Source organism: Bombus pyrosoma, linkage group LG6, assembly GCF_014825855.1.
Source record: "Bombus pyrosoma isolate SC7728 linkage group LG6, ASM1482585v1, whole genome shotgun sequence".
Lineage (NCBI taxonomy): Eukaryota > Metazoa > Arthropoda > Insecta > Hymenoptera > Apidae > Bombus > Bombus pyrosoma.
In genome coordinates this window covers 3,563,774-3,585,834 of record NC_057775.1, presented here as the reverse complement: position 1 = coordinate 3,585,834, position 22,061 = coordinate 3,563,774, and the positions used below count along the sequence as shown (strand labels likewise).

Here is a 22,061-nt window from a genome sequence, read left to right as displayed (position 1 = left end):
AGCGTGAACATGATAGAGCAGAAGGTTGTATGAAAACAGAAAAGATCTTACATAGAGTATTATGTCTGTACTTTATTGTGTCCATATAGTAGACGTGTCTCTTGCGGCTACGTCCATCGAAGGAATGAACATTGACGTAAATAAATAAAACAGATAAAAAGTATAATGGTGCTTTCGTGAATTTCCATCCGCGATCGAGATCCGACAGTGTTTGTGCGAAAATCCATGCTTCTCGCCGTGCTGCAATCGCCCGGCAACGAAATATAATAACGAATAATCGACCTTGAATTATACAGGACAGGAAAATGTTAATTTGCCGCAACATTTCGTTTTTATACAGATACTACTACACAGTTGGGCGCAGTTCTCAAAATAGTCAAGATAAAACAAATAACTGATAAATAAATATTAAATATCTCGAGCGGCGAACATTTCACTAAAAGAGTTGAGTTTTCAATCATTCACCTCGTTGAAACTAAAAACAATTGATTAGTATATCATGCACGATATTCGAACATTGCAGTATTTTTTTTATTTCATTAATTGTTTCATCGCAGGAGAAAAAGAAAATATAATTATAACATTCGCAAAAGTCCGATAAATAAAATATTGGGCGGATAACGGAAATGTTCGTTTCTATTGTTGTAACAGATTTTAACACAGCAACTGAATCGTATCGTCGTCGTTTCTATATTTACAGAAATGTATTTACACGCTTTGCGTACACGGATGATATCTAATGGCGTGTATACATATCGAGTAACATCGAAATACGCTCGTCCTATAATAACGAATTTTTCTAAAGAGATCTTCGCAATTTCTCGAATACTAATTCTCGACACACAGTGCCGTTCGAAAATTTAGAAATATGCAGATATACAAATTTTCGGCAATTATTTAGAAAGCTGCCGCCATGTTGAATTTCGATGATTTTCTCATCGTAGAAGTCAACATTTCGAACAACTTTTTCCTTTACGCGTTACTGGCGCGTTACTTTTAGTATTTGGGAAATTCGTAAGAAACTATCGGCACCGATACTCGTAAGTAACTGACAGCATACACACGTTGGTATCGGCTGCCGGATAGAACGACACCTAACCCACTAAACCTATATAAGCTATAAACAGAAGATAAGAATTAGGTTTGGATTAGGTGTTATTTTATACGGCAACCAATACCAACGCGTACGCTGTCACGGATGCACAATTATAGGTAGAATTCACTGTAGTAGTACCGACAGTTCTTTATTGCGAATATCACGAAAACTAAGACCGAGCGTCGATTGCATGTAAAGGAAAAAGTTGTTCAACGTATTAACATTATAGGCAACATATTAAAAATATCAACGAAATCCAAGATGGTGGCAGCTTACTAAATAATTACGAAAGAAGAGAGGAAAAAGAATTTTTACCTTGTTGGAACGAAAGAATTCTGCAGAGAGAATTTGCGTATATGCAGACAATATGAAGGAGATCTTTGGGTATATACATATAAATATGCTTATAATATATTATATCATACAGGAATCTAGAGTTAGAACGTGCTCAAACGATTGTCCCGTTAGGTTCAAGCAAATGCCGAATATTAATCAAAGGTACTCTAGAGAATCACAGCTAAGTACCATCTAAGTATCTCGTATTTATTAGCATTAATTGGCAAACTAACATAACTGATTAGACGTCATTTCCAAACTAACACAAGCTTCCTAGTCATACCGTTCGAAATTCTCATATCGTATCCCATGCGAGACAATCGGAAATATTTTGTCGAAAGTGATTGAACGCCACGATGAACTGGACTTTCCGAGTACCATGATTAACGAGCCGTCGACATCAAAGGTGCAATATATCGCTCGGTGGAAGATGACGTGCCGTTATATATTACGTTTAGAGTTGAACTATGACGGCATACGCGTACGGTATACACTGCTGTTCAAATATTACCTCGTGTCGATTCCATATGACAACTCTTACCGACTACTTAGTGGTTAACTGACTAGCAACGAGGGATCGATCTAAGCCGATCAATTCCTTCTCGAATATTTATACATATTATTAAAATATACAAGAAAAAGGTACGTAATAGGAAGATTGAAGAAAAAAAAAAAAAAAAAACGAGCACCAGCGTTGACAAGTAGTAGACGTTAACCAGTCGAGACTTAACTTAAAGCGCAGATATCGATCATTCGAATAATAATATGTTCTAATAATTCAATCTTTCTATCGATTAACATTTTAAATTCGATCAGCGATTTTAAAATCCTTCAATCTGATCCACAGTCTTAAAGCTTGCAAACGAACTCGACGGGGCTAACGAGTCTTAATCCACGATCTTCCGCTTCTATTCGAAGCCGAAAACTTTCTTAATCGTCCTCTCTTCGTCTTATGAATTTCTAAAAGAGTATTCGGTATTCCACACAGCTGGATCTTGCAATTTTCTCCAGACGATTCAAGGAAACCCGATATCCCAGGAGAAAGCCTCCTCTCGATCTCCAATCCCGATTTACTCATCCGAACAGGATCTTGTAGAACCGTAGGAACGTTTCAAACGATATCGGGAAATGAAAGTGAACCTCTTCACGGTTCGTCAAGATATAGTTGTCGCAGAATGTTAGAAGATCGCCAAGTCTTAGAGAGTAGAATTTTTGTCTACTAATTTTGGAAGAAGAGAATGACGGATCAACGGTGACTAAAACTTAACGGTAATGGGCGATTCTTTCGTCCGGATTAACCGAACGCGGTAATATCTTTAGAAGGCGTTTCCTTAAAAATGGAAACACAGTAGCAGCAACTATACTAAACGATTCCGGTCCTAGAACCTTTCCAAAGAATTATATTCTCCGTTGATAATGGCCGCCTCTGCGTCTTTCTCCAGCACTTTGTCTCCGTCAACCAACCGATCCTGTCCATCGGGTTCGTTCACCAAGATACTCTGCTCCGCAGTGTCGAGTGCGTCCTCCGGTGCGAGAAACAAATTCGTTCGACCTTTACACTTGTTTCGATAGTCGAGATTATCCGGAGCAGGCCTGTGACAGGAATCGCAGACGGTATCCGTTTTGGAAGTGCAAGGATGCGCCTCGTAGAGGCCTGGACCGCACCTAGAACAGATCCAGCAGGGCTGGGTGCTGTGGTGGGGGCTGTAGGTGCCTGGTGCACATTTGCCGCATTCGGTGTCATGGCCACGGACGCAATGGTTCACGGCGCCCCAGCCTGGACCGCATCTGCTACAATGGCTCCCGCCTTTCTGATGCCTGATGTGCGGCCTGGCTTCGCTCACCTGGAACAAGGGCAGATGCGATTCGCTCAGAGGCAATTCGACGTACATCGAAAGCTTGTATCGACTTTACGTAAGAGATAGCCACATTTTTGTAATTTTTTAGATTTTCGATCGATCGAGCAGCCATCGTTTTAGAAGACGCGGTCAATGGATACAGAAGGGAGAGACACTTGAGAAACCGTTATGCAAACCGGTTTCGAAAAGATCTGTAGCGGAACGACAGATGTAGCGGAATTTCTAATTACTTGGAAATTTCGTGCTTAAATTGTATCGATATTCTTTAGGAAGCATATTAAAGAAGAGAAAAAGGAAAAAGCTAGAAGCGCAAAAGTAATTTATTACAGCTTGACGTATCGTCTATCAGGAAACTCGAAATACAAGTTTTACTGCTACTATTATTCTATACTTGTGTACTATCATACTACCATTTCGTGATTGCGTCGATTAGAATTAACAAAGCTATTCGGTAGTAGTATAGACTTTTGTATTCGAGCGAATAGACCTCAGGCTTGGTAATCGCTTTGTTCTAAATTTACTGTATAGCTCGGGAGAACAGGTGCCAAAGGATAAAGCCACCTGACTGGGCCAACACCTTGCGCCTTTCTTTCGTTGCGCTTGAAACCGCTATCGAGATATACCAGGAAACTCGTTCGGTCAACAATTAGGGTTTCTCGTGGCTTTAGCTTCACCCTTGTTACGTTCGACCCTTGTCCCGATATGTTCGACGACTGTCCGGCGTAAGCTTCGTTTCTTTTCACACGCAAATAACGATCCTAAATAACGTTCTCCCCTTTTCGAGTACCGAAGCGAATGGCTGATCTGTTCACCGACAAATCACGCTTTTACCTTCCCTTTACGCTAGAAGCATAACATGTCATTGACGAATCGAGCCGCATCGATACTCGCTAAATGTGCGGATATTTCGTTTAAGGGGACACAGATTTCGGTGAAACGCCTGTCAGCTAAGAAAAATAAAATATTCGTACTAATTGAAAGCGTGTTTCGTTTCGATAAATCGAAGAAAGGAAACTGTGCGTCAAAGGCGAATTAAAATTTATCTCTTAGAAATAAGCTAATAACGTCTAAGAAATAATTCCCGGTCCGAATTCGTATCGATTATCGATTTCTCATTTTGATTCGAAACCGAACAGATCGAAACACTTTACAAATAGATCGACGCGGTCCACAGTTCAGCATCAGTGGTGAAGTGAAATTCCTTTTAAAAATAAAATTCAAATACGTAATAATAATAACTTCAGCCAAATACTTAGCTCAGTTTATTTCAAATCGATTTAACGTTCCCTTTTGATACCGTTAAGTTAACAAGATAGATGAGAAAAGAATCGTTGGGACAGAATCGTGGTTGAATTCTTTTCGAAGAACTTTTTTCGAGCGATCGATTTCTATCGATTTCTAGCGGCGCGTTCGCGTGGCACGTCCGCGCCATTTGAAATCAATGGAGACAGAAGGGCCGAAGATGGTCGCTTATAACGAAAAGAGCGACGAACGAGGTGCAGCGAGTGGTAGCTTGGTCGCAGCTGGCAGCAGCCGGTTGCTGGCACGCGCCAACGGTCACTGAGCCATCAGGTGCGTCATTGCACCAGCCACCGTCCGTCCGTTCGTAAAACCTCGTTCGTCCCTCTTATTTTCTCCTTACGTCCAGCAACCACCGCTCGATTCTCTATTGATAGCGCACGGTCGTGAATTCATTCGCTCGAGAAGAGACGTTAATCGCTGGCACGATCTTTCGTCGAATTTAACGTACCTATACACCCTATATGCCTATACCTTACTGGTAATCCGCGTACTGCATCGTTTCCGACCATTAATTTTAACCGACTCTTCGTTTCTTCGTACGTTTGTCTAAATTTTGCTCCGCTTAACGAAGCTTAAGGTAAAAGGTTAAGGTAAAAAATATCGATGTCGCGGACCATTCTATAAGCACGGAAGAGTATGGAAGAATTTTCGAGAATTTTCTTGAACGCGGTAACCTAGAAAAGACTGCATGGACTTAAACGAGCCAGTATGCAGACGACGTCGGTAAAGCCGAGGTTTTACGAGGTTTTAATCAAAGAGCCAAGCCGATAATTCAGCTAAATTACGTTCCGTATTTTCTCGCTTTCTGATTCCAGCTCTGTAAATTAATATAAAATACAAAGTTGCTCAACGGAATTATTATTCTCGTTACGTTATCCTGTTTGCAGTCAATATCGTCTTTCGCAAGGAACAACTGTCGTTGGAGTTTGTCAATTAGAAACATCGTCCTATGGAGCTTTGTTCTTTCACGCAAACGTTACGTTTGCGTTGAACGCGAATGCAGGTTTTACAACATCGATTTATTCTATTAATACGAATGCCAGCTTTTCAATTTAGCAAGGAAAGATTCGAACATCTCTGATATTTTATTCTTTTGTTACTCTACAAAGCTTCGTCGCGAGTCGAACGTAAACCCATTTATTTCGAGAAGAAAATACCGGCTGTCGAACGTCATAGCATTTAATATACTGTAAAAGAACATCTCGCGTACTACATTGGAAAAAGAAGAAACGACAAAGAACGCGGATAACGAGTGCAATCCGATATAATCGGACGAGACGTTAGCGAAGACAGAGATTTTTCTGATTTTCACCGATAATAGATAAAAAGGTGGAAGGCGTGTTTCACCGAAAGGAAGAAGATCGCTGTGGCAAACGGCACGAGCATGATACATCGAGACGGGCAACGTTCGTAAGTTAGAGCGTCGTTTTATCGGTAGCGTAACACGATCCTGGCTCCTCGCGTAAGGTTGCAACCTGTCAATTTTCTGGCGAGACAAGTCCGGTGAAAAGGGTTAATAACAGCGGTGCCCCAGCGCCGGGTACGTCACCCCCTTATTAATAAAGAAACTTAAAGATCGAGTTGGCCCGAGTCAGGTGGCTACGCGTCGGTACCGCTCGCGCTTCTTTCCCTTTTTTTCTTTATCGCAGCTTGTGAACGCGAAAACAACAACGAAACTCCGCGTATTATGACTATTACTCGGCATTACGATTCATACGTGCGATCGCCAAAGTCTTTCATTTATATCTGCGATTTGTAATACTCGAGAATACTTGCAGAATATGTCATCCCTCTGCGACAGATACGCGCATCAACCGCAAGTCACTTCTTTCCCTTTATATAAGTTACACGAGTCATAATAACGACGATGATCTTAAAGGGCCTTCACGCAAGCGAAAAACATAATTTTCTAGACGACCGGTGAGGCATGGCGGAGGTACAACGGTGTAGTGTCCGGAGGGCTCCTCGCCTTTAATCGATAACAGTAGGGTTGGCGTACGGGAAGCGAACAGGAAATTGCATCGTCGAAAGAAGCTGGCGTAAACGGTCGAGTGGCCGCGGTTCGAAACGGTCTTTAACAATTTCCGAGCATTTTTCCGCGCTTGTAACCGCACCCCTCCCGACGCGACGCGACCCAACGAATCTGCCTCGAATCGCGTTTCCAAGGATAATAACAACGATCGTCATTGTTCGATTCTTCTTTACTCGCGTTATCGTAACTTTTCCTTACGTCGCTTTCTTCGCGGTTTGAAATCTTGCAGCTGTTCGGAAAACGCGATTTCCGGTTTCTTTATTCACGTAATTCTTGCTCCCTCGGTGTTAAGTTGGAACGAATGGAAAGCAATCGATCATTTTACGTTGGCAAGGCTCGCGAGTTGTCGAGCCGAGGACGAGGTAAAAGGACGTACCTTTTGTTTCGTAAACGGATGTTCAGAGGCAATCTTTCACGGGACTACATCGTCTTCAAAATCGATTACAGTCCAGGTAGACCATGTTGCATCCATAAGGGGATACGTTATGATCTAGATCTATCGCGTTCGGGGCAACCGTCGCAACTTCAAAGTCTCTGCGAACGCAATCTATCACAAGTTGGATCTTGGACGTCGAGGCTGACTATCACGAGACTCGGTCGTATCCATCGTAAGATCGGAACATCGAGCAACATTGTCAACAACCATTTTGCTAAAAGCCGATCCATCTGTTATTTCTTACCCCTCTACGATTTTACGATATTAATCGCTACTTCGATCGCTACGTTAATCGTCGGATGACGCGTCGCGTAAAACTCCGTTTCCACTGTTTTACAACGGAAGGCTAATTGTAAGAGGAAAGACCAGAAAGAGAATGATTTACGATCGGTCGGTCGTAGGTCCGTAACTACAATGACGGAAGTAACGGCGCTCATAGCGACGAGTATGAATAGGACTTCCGGCAGGACGGACAAAGCGGAAGCAGTAATTGCGGTGGCTTTTGTATCCCCCCTTTTTTTCTTCAGCGCCACATCGCGCCGGTTTGCTAGCGTCGCGTCGCACCGATAAATTCCGATTGAAAATTACTCCTTCCTGGTCGTAGCGCGCCATAGAAATTTCTCTCTCTTTTAATTTCCTCTCTGGCCAATTCTAACCTTCCTTCGTTTTAACCACATCGTTTAACTCTTTTTCGATTTATGCCCCGATCGATAAGCCCGCTCTCGAGTCACGTCAAAAGAAAAAGAGAGAGAACATATTTGAATTGTCGTTAACATCGTTGCGATGTTTCGTATTTACGCACGTTACTCCGTCTTTCTCCAACTACCGGCCACTTTTGATTTCCATGTAAATTTCAAATTTCGTCGGATTTCCTTCCACGTATACGCATACGTATATAACGCGTTCGCAGTTTTATCGAATACGTTGCTCAAGTATCGCTCAACGTATACTACACTTTTTTGTTTTCTCTTTATGCGCAGACACATTTTTTGCATTTACGAGCAGTCTAAATGGCAACTAAAATAACATCAACTGCGCGTTTAACCCGTTGAAAAAGTAGATTTATAATAACCGCGTTTATAACGAAATTGAAACGTTATTATACTTAGTCTTTTCGAATAAAAAGTTCAGATTGAAATTCATAACCGAGCACCGATTATCCGAGCAGGATATAAATACGTAATGCTTTTACTCTGTCGGGATATTTAGTCGAGATTCGTGATCCGTGCTGAGGAAAGTGAAAACAGCGAGCGTTTTAATCGGTGCACTCCGGTGTATTTATGAAATAGGGATGCACAGGAACGCGAGCATCGCTCGATTTAAGAGCAACGTTCGACAGCGTTTCGTTTCACCGTGCCGTTGCGATCAACTCGCTCTCGAATATTTTCCTCCTGTACGTACGTTATTTATCTTTTATAATTTAGGTCTAACCGTAAGTAAGGATGGAGAAAAGCTGATCGGTCAACCTCCGATCTATGCTTCAACTCGAGAAAGTTTATCGTAACTCGTAACGTCATCGCGACTCGGTAACGTCGTTCGGTTCGTAAAATTATTTCTTTCGGCGATATTCTGTTTATTCAACGTCGAATAAGGTCAGAAGAAGTAGCTATATTTTCGGAAACCTATTAGCCCGATGATATCGAATAAAATTGAAATAACGGATGAAATAACAGAAACTAAGAAGTAACATCGAAGAATTTATATTTAGTTTATCGGTTTTCAGTTGGAAAGAAACAAACCCGACCATTTATTTTTTTTTTTTTTTTTTTTTGCCAGTTACGTTCGATTTCGATATACGAATAATAAACACGAGGTAAATGGAATTTCGTTATGCGAACGTTCGTCGCTTCGATATTTCGGTGGTAGTAACCAAATTACTAGCTGTATCCTACCGTGTGTTTACGCAACGGTCCGTGCACCGCTCGTCCTTCTTTCAACCTTTTCTCTCCATCTTCCTGTCCTAGCGACGACCGAAAACGAAACGCACGCGTGCAAATGCAAAATACCTTTTCACGCGCATATTACGTTTCACAAGGTGAATTTTTCTGAGAAGCGCGAAGAAGAGTAAAGTTAAAATATCGAACGAACCTTTGCTCGATAATTTCTCTGTTCCTAGGCGCATACCTGCGTAAAAACGCACCTTTAAAGCCATTAATCCGATCGTAATTCTCTTTCAAGTTGCGCTTCTGGCCGCAACGAAGACACTTATTTTTTATTCATCGACGGTTATTGCCGCTGCTTTGAACTTGGCAATTTTTACTTGTGCGTTTGCATTATACGAATCGATAATGGACAAAGATAAATACAAAGAATAATATCGTTTTAGCAGCTTCGCTATCGAAAGACAAAAAATCTATTCGACGAAAAGCATGGGGAATATTTGCTACAAACAGCGAGTACACCAAATGGTACTCTTTATCTAATTCCCCGCTAACCACATCTCTTTTGCCCCATAGCTGAGTCCTTCGACCAAAGTTGCAGAAACTCGAAAACAACAGCAGCAGCGCGTCCCTTAACGTCGCTTACACATCGGCGTAAACTTTTCGAACGGTCCTCCTAGTCCGTTGCAGCCTGTTGCATTTATGCAACGACCCGTGGAGAGGCCGTTGAAGGCGACGAGCTGGTCAAAGGGTTGCGCACGTGTTCGAGCGAACAGGACACGATGGCCAATGCGGCAAAGTGCGGTGTCACGGCACGCTGAACTTTTCCTCGTGGCTTTTGACTGTTGCACGAGCTCGATTGTACGGCCTCGAGGGTGCAACGAATCGACACGACGCAGCTGCGCCGCCGACTCTGATAATTATCTCTGCTACCACCCTATTGTTCCTCGATCCTCCGCCTTCCTATATCCAAAACTTGACTCGGGCTCGGTCTGGTTACAGGATTCCTCCTTTTGCAGACCCTGCGGCGGCCCGCAAACTGCCTCCTACGCAGTTGCCTTTTCATCCAACGTATGAGAACGAACGGCCGTGGACATACTTGGACATACCGTTGCAAATAGTCATGATTTTTACTAGTCGATTTTAATGTTGCTCGAAGCTGGTCGACCAGAGACGATCTTTTCGTTTCGTTGAAAAAAATGATCGCCCTCGTCCAGCGAATATATCTAGGCGCGTCGTAAAGTTTTACTCTATGGAAACGACGAAAGCGAACGCGCGTCTCTCCACACGTTACCGGGTAACGCGAGGTATACATAGGAGGAAAATACTGGCTCGAATCTTTCTCTGCCGGCCGATTTCTTCGTAAAGTCAAACCGTCAAAGTTAAACCGTCAAAGCCGTAATATCTTTTGTTTTTTGTTTTCCTTTTGTATACTTCTAACTGTGTTCTAATCGATTGGAATCGCGACTACCGCTTTAATGGACGTAGTCGTCAAGTAAAATAATTTAAAAAGCTAGAGACGGAGAACACTGTCAAATTTTATACCAAAGAAGTAAAAGTTAAAAAAAAGAACGAGTTAAACTCAATTGTTTCGTCGTAAGTTCTTGCACCAGTTTGCCTGACTTCGGTTAGCAAGCGAGTCTGCAGTTCGCTTCAGATCCGGAAAAAAAAGATCAGCCACGTTTCCGGCGACTCTTTTCACAACGCCACGAAAGAAATGGGAACGCGGTTCTTTAGACTTTAGAGGGCCGTTTGCTGCGCAGCGCCTCTCTAGAGAAAATTTTTCAAAAAATCGCGTTGCACTTGCTTGCCGAAAGAAAGAAGAAAAAAGGAAAAGCGAAAGACGAACATCGGGATAGAATTAAATACGGGCCTATAGACAAGCCACGAGCCAGGTACATCTCGGTTATCGTAGTCGATAAATTCGCAAGAGCGACCAAGTTGAAAATACGTGGTCGTTATTCTACTTGTACTTGTACTTGTACTCGTACTTGCAAGTACCTACTCAGTGAGATAATATCGTCGTTTTACAAGTCTTTCGCTTGATCCGCTCGATGAAAGCAGTTCGTATCTCCCTGTCAATTTGCTTTCCGCAGCTTTCACTCTACTTTCGTTCCAACCCTCGAAACCCATACATACGTGTCATGCTATTTCTTAACACGTAGGTATATTCGTATCGTTCGCTTGCTTCGTCTATCGCTTTCGATTGAACTCGCTCAATTTCATCCGAGGTACGAAACGGTCGAGATCGCTTGTAAGTGAATCGCGTACTGCTCTGCGATGTATCGTGTAGCTGCGCGGCTAGCAAAGTCAAAGAGAAAACGAGAATCCGCGCGATGGTTATATCAAAGAAACATAAGGAAGTTGGGAAAACGGAGAAGGAGAAGCTAGAGTGGAAACTGTAGTGGCGCTTGATTCGTGGACCAAAATTCAGAGTTTCTTCTGCAGACTGGCCGAGCGTACGCACGTGCTAACGAGCTGGTCAAAGTTAACGAGCGCCGACGTAGCTTTACACTTGGCGACGGTCACGGCTAAGAAAGCAATCTGCCAGTGATGAGCGTGGTCGCTCTGTTCCGGTGGCACTCGCCCAACCGACCCACAACCTTTTCGGAAGAACGAGCATCGTGGAAAAAAGTCACGTTAACGATTATTAGAAGGAACGTATAACGATCGGACGAGATCTAAATTTCTCGAAAAACATGCAGAACATGCGAAGAAAGAAAAAGCACTGACTCTTTGATCGACTCGCGTATCTACTTAAGAAAAGATCTTTTTATCTAAGCGTTTTCCTAAAAAAACTAAATACCGTAAAACTATATCCGCTACGTACTTTCGGCAAAACTAGTCGCGATTCGTCAGCAGACTGCTTCTTGCGTGAAAATATCGAATAACGAAACGCTATGAAATATATGAAAAAACTGCGATATTAGTTGAGAGTTTTAGCTATCACGCTAACTGGTTTCTTACATACATCGTCGGCAAGTTATTCAGTTCACTGGGGTATTTCGTGGTTTACGAGGCTCATTAGCATGCCATGGGAACGAGAAGTCGTCGGTTCCGGCGATCCCGTCGCGTCGGTTTCCCCGACCCTTGCTGCGATCCACGCGCCATCAACCTACAAGTAGACGTCAGTCGTGTTCTCCCATAGGTATATATTCAGGGCTGATACAAACAACAATAACGTTAAGCTGCCTGATTTATATCAGCGTATCTGTCTCGTACGCCATGTCCTGGTACTAGCGAACGAGGCTTCGCGTATATAATACGTAATAGTACAACGTTTAACTCTTTTTCTTTTCCTATCTACAAAGCTACTAATTAGGTTAAGTAGCGTAACAGTTCTTCTAAATGACTGCATTGACTGTGACGTTAATTAAGACGATATCATTATCATCGTAACGATAATATTAGTAACAATTTGTATTAATAAGCGCACGCGTCGCAACCGTATCGTACGTTCGTTCGTTTCACGATATACGTATCTACGACAAATATTAAATTGAGAATATTTCTCCGTGATCGCTTACGCGTCACATTGTAGCGGTCGGTTCTTCTGCCACCGGCTCGCGGCGTCTTCCCAGAATGGAAGCGTTTAATTTTGCTTTCGCGACACAAAGTTTCCCGGAGCGAGAGGAATTGAAATTGCCGCGGAAATTGATGCTCTCTGCTCCGCCTGACCCGCTCGATTCATTAATTTTTGTGCACACACACGCGCCAATGCATTACTAACTCGACACAATGGGCTTCCCAGCGGACTCGGAGGCGACCTTTGTCGATTCGCCACAGTCTACACACGATAAATGCTGCATACGCTTTGATTATCGTCGAAATCTTTCCTATTGTTTCGTTATGAGTCGCTTTTTACGAGTAATTAGACGAGTTTCTTACGTGTGTGTGTGTGTGTGTGCATGTAATAAATTCGCGTTCCGCAAGATTTTTCTTCCGATAAAAGCGTCCAAGTCTCGTTCCTTAACTCGCAGTGAAATTGGAGACGTTGAAGATTCTCCCTCTGCAATTATCTTGGCTTAAAGTATTCTGAAGAGAAATAGCTAGACGCGAATACTTATCGATGGATTAACGTTACGTGGTTTTATTCGTACAGCACAATTTCGTCCTACGTATATATCTATCTATAAATATATATTACACACACATATATATATGTATATATACGTATACATACGTTCTTCCCCCTTGCCTTTACACGTTCTTAATTTATTTCGTTTACGTTTAAACATTTTCGCATTTTTCTTTTCATCTCGTTCGTACATACGTATTATATCGTTTTTCCGTTCTCCGTGTTCGTGTCTTTGTATATTTTAAAACAGCTTAGCACTTGTTTACGAAACGTTATTTATTCGAGATAGTACCGACCAGTGTCCTTTTTTTTTCCAATTATTACTACCTCATCTACAGCACTATTATTTATACCCTACTTTATTCCTATTCTCTGCTGTAATAAATTTCTTTCCGTCAAGAATTCCAACTAGCGTTTTCGAGAATGCCGTGTCGGAGGATGCTGTAAAAGAAAAAAAAAAAAAGAAAAAAATTCTCTTTCAAGAGCGCTTCAAAAAATTTCGAAAACGCTCTGCACTTCGAGTCTACTACGTTCCACAAAAAGAAGAGGAAAAGGGGAGAAAAATGGCGAAAAAAGGGGCACGACGTACTTTTCCCATCTGGTTTCAAAAGTTTCACGCGCGGCTCGATTTTTATTTTATTCCGAGTAACAGCGCACAATCCCCGAAGCGTTTCGATTTCTCTCGGACATTTTCGTTGCCGTGCGAATTTTTCGCTGTGGCCTTTTACGCTCTGCTCGATGATCCATCCGCGTCTGTATCCGTCCCTCGTTAATCCGTTTCTCGAGTGCACGCGGGATGGTTTCCACGTTAGCGATGCGCTTTGTGCATAGACACGAATTTGCTCGCTAAAATCGCTAAATATTCCATGGGCCCGTGAACCTTTCCACGAGAATGGGACGCTCTCTCGTGAAAGGCGACCCATTTATGGCGACGCGACACGACGCGAACGAACGCACGCGAAACTAGGCTTCCACACCGTTGGGACAACGTTCCAGCGTTCTTCCGTAGGATTGTCGAACGCGAGCGGTCGTGTCTTTTATTTTACACTTTACATTTTACATTTTACAGGGGACGTAATTAAGAAGGGGGAGGGGGGGGACAGAAACGAGGAGAAAAGTTGTACAAATATGGTGCTCTCTGTTTTTTTCTTTTAGTTTGTGATTTTATTTAACGCGAATTAATTTGTTGGACGAGTAGCTTTAGCAAAGAGCGCACTCGAATCGAATTAACAGAGCCGATGAACGAACGATAAAACTAGGTCAAAAAGTTACAGCGCAACTTTTAAATCATCCATTTCCTTTCATCCTCGAAACTTGCAATTCGTATGGCGCGTATGTTCGCTGGTAATCTTTTCTCTTCTTTTCTTTTTTTTTTTTTTTTTTTTTTTTTTTTTTTTTTTTTTTTTTTTTTTTTTTTGTTTAAATTATATACAGTTGTGAAAAGACGTGCTTGACAATAATGATATTCTAAACTTTGAAATAAAATAGCGCTGGGCTAGGATGCCGATAGAGCCACCGTGTAATTAATTTCGTTAATATCGTGAGAATATCGGTAATTTAAGTACTTCGATCAACATGCTTTTTAACTCGATTTCTACGAATTAAAAAGTAAAGACGGATCCTTTTCTTGTTTTTCTTGTAATAATCCGTCAGAATGGAATTACAAAAGACGGAAAAGCTTGACATTTATTCTCGCAGCGCTGATCACTCTCGTTTTAAATTTATGAAAATTTCATAGATTTAAAAGATCAGCAATTTCGTATCGAGCATTCGATGCATTAAGAGTCTTTATTGCTCTTCTAACCTTCGATTATCAAGATACCAATCTTCGAATCGAATAAAAATTCTATGAAGAAACTGTCCGAGTAGGCTACTATCACGAACAAACGTATCGTAAGTGTACGTTCGACGACTCGATGATACACCGCCCTTCGCTTTTCCAACTTTAAAAGAATTTTCACAAGATATTCGATGGTCGACGATATTCCAGGACCGACTCCTCCCTTAACGCGTCAAGCGAAGTGGACAGTGACAACATTTCGCACTTTGTTAGTACACGCGGCAATAGCTACCAACATATACAACGTACATACCTACATAATATACGTATAGGAGAGGAAACGAGCTTTCTCAGCAACAGCTAGCCTTTTGTCAGCTCCCACGACTTCTCGCGTCCACGCTTCTCATCGCCGTTGATCTTTCCAACTAGATTCCATTGCACTTTACCACGGTAATTTTCCGCATCCTTCGTAATTCGTTTCATTCTCTCTTTTCGTTCCTACGTTTTATTTTTTCCTTCGTTTTATTTCATTTGCATTTCCTAAATCAACGATCTACGTAGCTTTATAAGAATTTCGTTCCCTTCGTTCTCTTTCTTTTCCTTTCCTTTCTCCGTTTAGCTGTTTTCATTTGCCGGTTCTATCTTTCCGGCACATGGTCCGGCATTTATGAAAAAAGTAAATCTAGAAACACGCAGAATCTCTGTTATTTTGTTCAAACCATTGTTCAATTCTTTTCTACTTGCGATGAAACAAAACCTGTGATTCGTTCGTGCGAGTAGCAACGGTAATTTACGAAGGTTTATTGCGAATAACATTTTTCGCTCTGAAAACCCTTCCAAAACGGAATAAAGAATTTTTATTCGCACGGAGCACGGAGCTGTTACCAAATTTATACGTAAATTTAGCATAGAGGATTGACCGAAAAGTTCGTCAAAGACGATAACGTAGACGAGTCCTTTCAAAATCCTTCGAACATATTTCTACAAAAAGTGTTCGTCGATCCTTCGTTTACGTCGGCGCATATATCCTATCCGAGTTTCGTTCTTCACCCGTCTACTCTTACTTTTCGTCTCTTCCATTCTTCTTCGTTTAACGTTCTATTCCGTTTCCACGTGTCTCATTTTGTTTCTCTGCCCAGGCGATCGTCGTTGTCGCACACGTTGGACTCCACTTTTGTCCTTCCGCCTTTCGTCTTTCGCCTTTCGCCTTTCGCCTTTCGCCTTACGCTCCAACCCTATCTCCATCCCTTTTCCGTTTCGCCAGCTTTCGTTAATTTCTACGGCGCGTATTTTCGCCTCGCTTGCCAAGTTGCCCCTCGCAAATCTTATCTCCGTTGTACGTCCACCTTTCGCCCTGAATCCTAATGCATATATGCATGCACAGTACTCAAAATAAAGGGCTCCCTTCCTCTTTCACCCCTCGTCACCTCCTTTTCCTTCTTCTCTTGTATTTCTTTATTTTGCTTTCCCTCGAGTTGACCAGTCTCCATCCCCCTTCCCGTTCTTCCGCGAGTGTCGTTAACGAGACCCGTGTGAGAACCGATCTTTATCTATCGTCGATGATCTCTGCAGCGAGGATAATTAGCCCGTAGAAGAAGGGTGAAAATTCGCAATTACGCAATTAAATGTCTGCTTCATTTCCCCTCTGGTTTCATCGACAATTATTTTCTTTCTTTGCTTTTAGCTCGCTCTTTAATTTCTTTATTCTTTTATCTCCTTTCTTCGTGGCTGACTCGAGTAATTGTCTCGCGATTTTGAAGTATTTAGCGCTATTATAGGATACGAAGACACGGGGCTAGAATTCTTTGATTCTGAGGAAAATCGCGTTACAGGGCCAAAGAATAGACATGGAAGCGCGAAAAGAAATAGTTCCCGGAAATCTTCGAGGAGAGTGTATTTCACATTTTTCCCGAAGATTTTCTACAACTTGTCAAGATTTCCCGCGTTAAACGATCTCTTAATCTTATTAATCTTAATGTCAACTCGTGCTATCATCAGGATTTTGGATTGTCGATAATAGCTGCTAGGTCGATATTACGATATCACGATATCACGACATCACGATGATAGATCGATGTATCGAACTTGTCTTGATAATCAATCTCTGTACTTCTACTTGATTTAGCATCGTTTTCAAATCCAAACATTTTTATTATTTTATCTACGTAGAATCCCTTCCAACTCTTTAATTACAATAAAACACCTCGGACTTTCCCTAATTCCTCTAATTACCGTGAGCACGAAGAAAATTGCGACGGTAGAAGCGAAACGAGATAGCACCGCGTTTTATATCCCTCGAAACCGATAATCCACCGTTTCGGAATCGGTCGAGAGAAGAATCTTCGTCGAGGTTCGAAACGCCTGATATCGCGCGACCGTACTTTATTTTCCTTTATTCCTTCGATCGATTTCCCCCCGAAATATTTGCCAACGACCAGCGGTAATTGTCGAGAATTATCGTTTCCTCCGTGGCTCAAGATCGTACACACTCCTTACGCAATTCATCCTGTTTCGACCGTAAATCATATCCTGTCTCTACACCGGCTGAAACTCTCGTTAGAACGAAATAAACCGTGTAACGTCTCCGCTCATTCATTTTTTATCAATTGATTCAAACTTATAAATATTATTTATCAATTAATAAAATTGAATTTATCATGGAAGAACAATTACGTTCTATATTTACTTGTTTTTATTTGAAGTATGTACAAAAGCATTAAAAGTGGCAGTCAATATTTGGCAGCGAATATTTTCAAATCTATTACAAACGTATAAATCGTAACGTTTAATAAGATCCTTTAAATATAAGTTTAAGATAACTCGGATTAAATGCTAATTCGGTTTTTCCAGGCAAACACGTATCATTGGAGACTTATTCTTTTCCTTCCGTGCTTCTTTATTCTCCGAACGTACCTATGTACATATGTACTTACAAAGCCGTACTGACTCGGTCTAGCTTTTAGCTTATCACGACTGCATAAAACGATTGGAAACGTATGAGATATTGCTCTAGACCAGAATACGTTACGTAGATGCGAACGATGAATTCAATAATTTCATCATCGTCACTTCCTCTACGCGACTCTTAATCCACAGGTAGATAGTAAACAACGACGATAATGCCTCTTCTCCGTTAATTGTAAGAGCAAAAGTACCTTCAGCAAGCGGCTTTGCCAGGATTATGCCAACGAGTAGAAAATGTCTGTCGAGCGAATAGAATAAGACGAGGGAACGTTAGAAAAAGCTCACGATCACACCTTGCTATGGACATAGCAAGCTCACACCATAAAAAGCGTGTACGAAAAGGGAAAACACGCCAATATCTTTTTTGCTGGCAAAAAGAATATCTGAAAGAAAACGATCTGTTCTTTATAGAGCGCGATAAGTGGAACCAGCAAATTATCTACTCTGCCTTAAGAAAATTGACAGTTGTGTCATAGATGACAATTAGTTTCTAAATCTCTACGTTGATTGGGGTTAGGTTGGTCGAATATATAGAAGTTTACGCTTAGTTTAATTAATTCTCTATATCCGGTACGAGCTTTCGATTCCGTATATACTTTTCTGCCTTCGCTTTCTAACGTTACCTCTCTTCGAAATCATGTTTTACGATATACCGATATAGGAAATGTCCTATCATGCAAAAATAAATTATACACTCTATGTAGAATGATCTTACAAAAATTCCTACGAGTTCACCTTTCCAGAGAATGCTTTCAACCATTTTTAAGCAACTGTTCACTGTTTAAGCAACTGTTAAGTAGAAAAAAGGGGAAGAAAAATCATTGTTTTTAAAAATCTCACAACAGTCGTTCCTTCAAGTACGCTTATATGACCTTAAACGCTTGCTTACCTCAAGAAGAGCGGTCAACAAGCAAACACCAAACACGGCAACGATTAATCTTCTAGCAGGAAGCATCCTCGTTCGGTTATCGTTCCCTATCGATACGTTTCACGTCCAAGTAGCTGCGATGTTAGCCGGCAGTCGCCTTGGCTTACAGCATCCCACGCTATTCCTTGCAGGTGCACATCGATCACGAACACCGGCTCGTAAATCGTAAATTTCGTTCTATTTTCGAACGAGACGCTGAAAATCCAATTTCCACGGCCCACAACCCGGCTACGCGATTATATATTTTATCGATTATAGCACGATCTGGTTCGCGGCACGATTCGATTTCATCGAACGGATCGATCGATCGATATATGTCCGACCGAAATTACGACGCGTTAACCGACTCGATTTTCACAAAAATTTATGATGTAAACCTACTAGTTCGAATCAAATAGCTTAATCAGTTTTGTTAATAAGACGTTTGATGTTTTCGTTTCCCTTTCTGACCAGTTAAGTAGCTTCGCACTGGAAAAGATCGATGAAAAAGAACCGACTTCGACGGTGGCTGAACGTGAATTGAGGCAACAGCAACAGTGCAGCTGTTATTGTTGAACACGCGCTCGATCACGTGGCTACCTCCCACCAACGCGTCTCGACACCGCGGACCAGGGGTGTTACAACTTAAATATTACGCAGCCAAATTACGTATATTCGTAATAAAGGTACTTGTAGCGCGCGACAATATCCCTCAAAAGTAAAACACGCTGAGACTCGAAACTCATATTCTTCGCGCATGTCTGACATTTTTCCTCTACGAAGAAATTTCTTGTCTGCACTTTCTACGCGCGCGCACACTAGCAGATAATTCATAAATGTACATAGCGGCGAATTCGCGTTATAATATACGGCATTTCCGACACTGAAATTATCTTTACGATATATCTCGCATTACTATCATTTGAAAACAGTGAGATGAGGGCTGAATTCTTCTTTAAAAACAAGTTTATCTAGCTATTTTACATAACACATTAGTTTCTTAACAACTTTGTAAGAACAGTTTTTTCGTAATTTTTCAAAAAGTCACTTTTGCAGCTGCTTACCATAGGAATTACGTGTTAAAACTATCCGCTTTGAAGATAAATACTCCAATTTCGGTATTACTAGGCTCTCTAAAAATTGAATCATACATAAGATAGATTACATACGAAATAATGTGTCGTCAAAATTTCAAAAAAAAAAAAAAAAAAAAAGAAAGAAAGAAAAAAACTCTAAGAAAGTCAATCTAATATATCAATCCAGCAAATAACTTAAATGGCACCAAGTTTAAGAAATTCTCGCTTTTTTCAAACATATTACAAACACAATTATTTTTACAGAGAGTGAAATTAATATCTTGGTGTTAAAGATAGCGAGCTATGTATATATTGACAAATTATGTATCCATTGTGATTCAATGCGATAAACATAAATATATGTATATGTCATTACTCCATCTTACCTCGAACACTACATCCGTCGAATGATGGTGAATGATTAGTGTTTTAGCCGATTATTGTTAATAATAAAGTAAACTAAACATCGCTATATTATAGCGAGTTGTTTACTATTAAGCGTATAAAATACTTAAAACCCTATGAACCACGCTAATTTCCAGCTAATTGAACGTGAATCTTATGAGCAATCTGCACGTTCCATAACTAGGCAAAAAACGCTAGACTTTTTAGGTGTTACGGATATTTGATGATGCCACGCGTCGTACATAAGTTTATATCGTGTATACATATTAATATTCTGTATGTAACCTGTTGTACCTTATTTTGAGATTAACGCAATCTCTTCCTGTATTATCCATAGATTTTGCTTCCACGAATCAAAGCATTCTTATCTTCGACTTTGCCCAACTTCAACAAAAACAAAAGCATACTATTAAGAACAAAGTAACTAAGAAAAATAATGTATTCTTTTTGTATATTTCTAATAAATTAAACAGACTTTGGAAATAAAAATTAGATCTACTATTTCATTTATACAATAAATTATCCTATCTTTTATGTAAAATAAATTCTAAAACGTTCTTTGCTTTTGTTTAAGTATATCGAAACTGTTTTAAACGATATAGTATAATTATGACAATTATAATGCGATAAAATATAATGCAATTTGTTTTGCTCTTCTATGTTTTAAGTTTATGTTTCGAATTTATGTTTCAATACCTTTCCGCTTGTCTTAGATAGCACATCATATTAATTACAAAACAAACAAATTCCTAATTCAAGCATTCTTTAAGACAAAAACAAAAAAAAGAGGTGTCAGCCGGTTAACAGATGGATTCCGTTTAACAACGCTTGATTTATTTCTTGGATACATACCGGCTAGAATACATTGGCGAGCTCACTCGACCGTCTAACCACGAAATACAATCCATAGAAAATATGTAGGCTAGCAAAATGATCGGAATATTGAAAAATCTGTGGATCGTGAAGCCAATCGGTGAAGAAATTTGAGAAGAAAACGGGCACGGTCCACGCAGAAGATCGAAAGTAAACTCGTTGATCTGTATATCGTCGTCTCAGGTCTCGAGTATTTCCAGCGAAGACGATCGCTTACCTCAGCTGCTACCGCAGCTGACAAACCTTCTGCCGTGGCAGCTTCGTCGTGAATATCCAACGGTGAATATTTTCTGGTGGACAGGTGTTTGCAATCTGCTCGCGCGACAGCCGGCACAGAGTTCGTGACGATTCCTTGCGTAGCAACGGATGAATCCAATCGAATCATGTTATATCTGACAAAAGTACGAATTGTCAATTAACTTTGTGTGTCTTTTGTGTTTTATAAAAGAAATGGAACGCTTCAGAATCGATACCATCGATCGATAAAAATCGATAAATGTTGACATAGAACATAAATAATTAATTGACAAACTGTTAGGCAGAATTGATAATGTTGAAGAAGAAGGAAAGAAAAGAGCCCATAAGACAAACACGATCTGCGAAAGATCTAGTCCAGTGTTTCCGAGTGTTACACCCATACGTAAATACTAATGCCTCGCCTTCATCCACCGTATTATACATGTAATCCCATTATATCGTATTACATCAATTACACATTATTCGAGCTGTTCGAAGAGCTGCTTCGTCTACATATATATATATATATGTACTTTTATACCTCTATTCGTTGACAAATTTTTTCCCTCAAAATACCAAAAAATAAAGAAATAAAATAAAGGGATATAAAATGTGTATTGGTACGACACATAATTCAATGACGTAAAGGGTTGTACAAATTATATCGAATAAAATAAGTTGAAAATCCTTTTCACTCAAATTTAATTTAAAGCTTTTTAAAATATATGTAATATATAACATGTGTTTAATATATTATAAAGTAAAATTGTTTATATCGTGACTAATTTAGATATCCATCT

General features: G+C 40.6%; 1 protein-coding gene across 3 annotated transcripts; it reads right to left on the bottom strand.

The window, feature by feature from the left end:
• Positions 1–52: 52 nt before the first annotated feature.
• Positions 53–21,898, bottom strand: LOC122568145 (tumor necrosis factor receptor superfamily member 4-like). 3 transcript variants are annotated; one of them, XR_006316991.1, is made up of 3 exons: positions 21,004–21,898; positions 20,446–20,535; positions 3,142–3,276 (listed from the first exon to the last, which is right to left on the bottom strand). XR_006316991.1 is itself a non-coding variant. In XM_043727542.1 (2 exons), exons 1-2 carry the CDS (start codon positions 18,716–18,718, stop codon positions 2,812–2,814), a joined length of 531 nt encoding a protein of 176 aa, XP_043583477.1. In that variant the 5' UTR covers positions 18,719–19,713; the 3' UTR covers positions 53–2,811. The 3 variants fall into 3 exon arrangements, 1 of the variants encoding a protein (XP_043583477.1); XR_006316990.1 differs by lacking the exon at positions 3,142–3,276 and adding an exon at positions 19,859–20,331; XM_043727542.1 differs by lacking the exons at positions 20,446–20,535; positions 21,004–21,898 and adding an exon at positions 18,653–19,713 and having other exon boundaries at positions 53–3,276.
• Between the last annotated feature and the right edge of the window lie 163 nt (positions 21,899–22,061).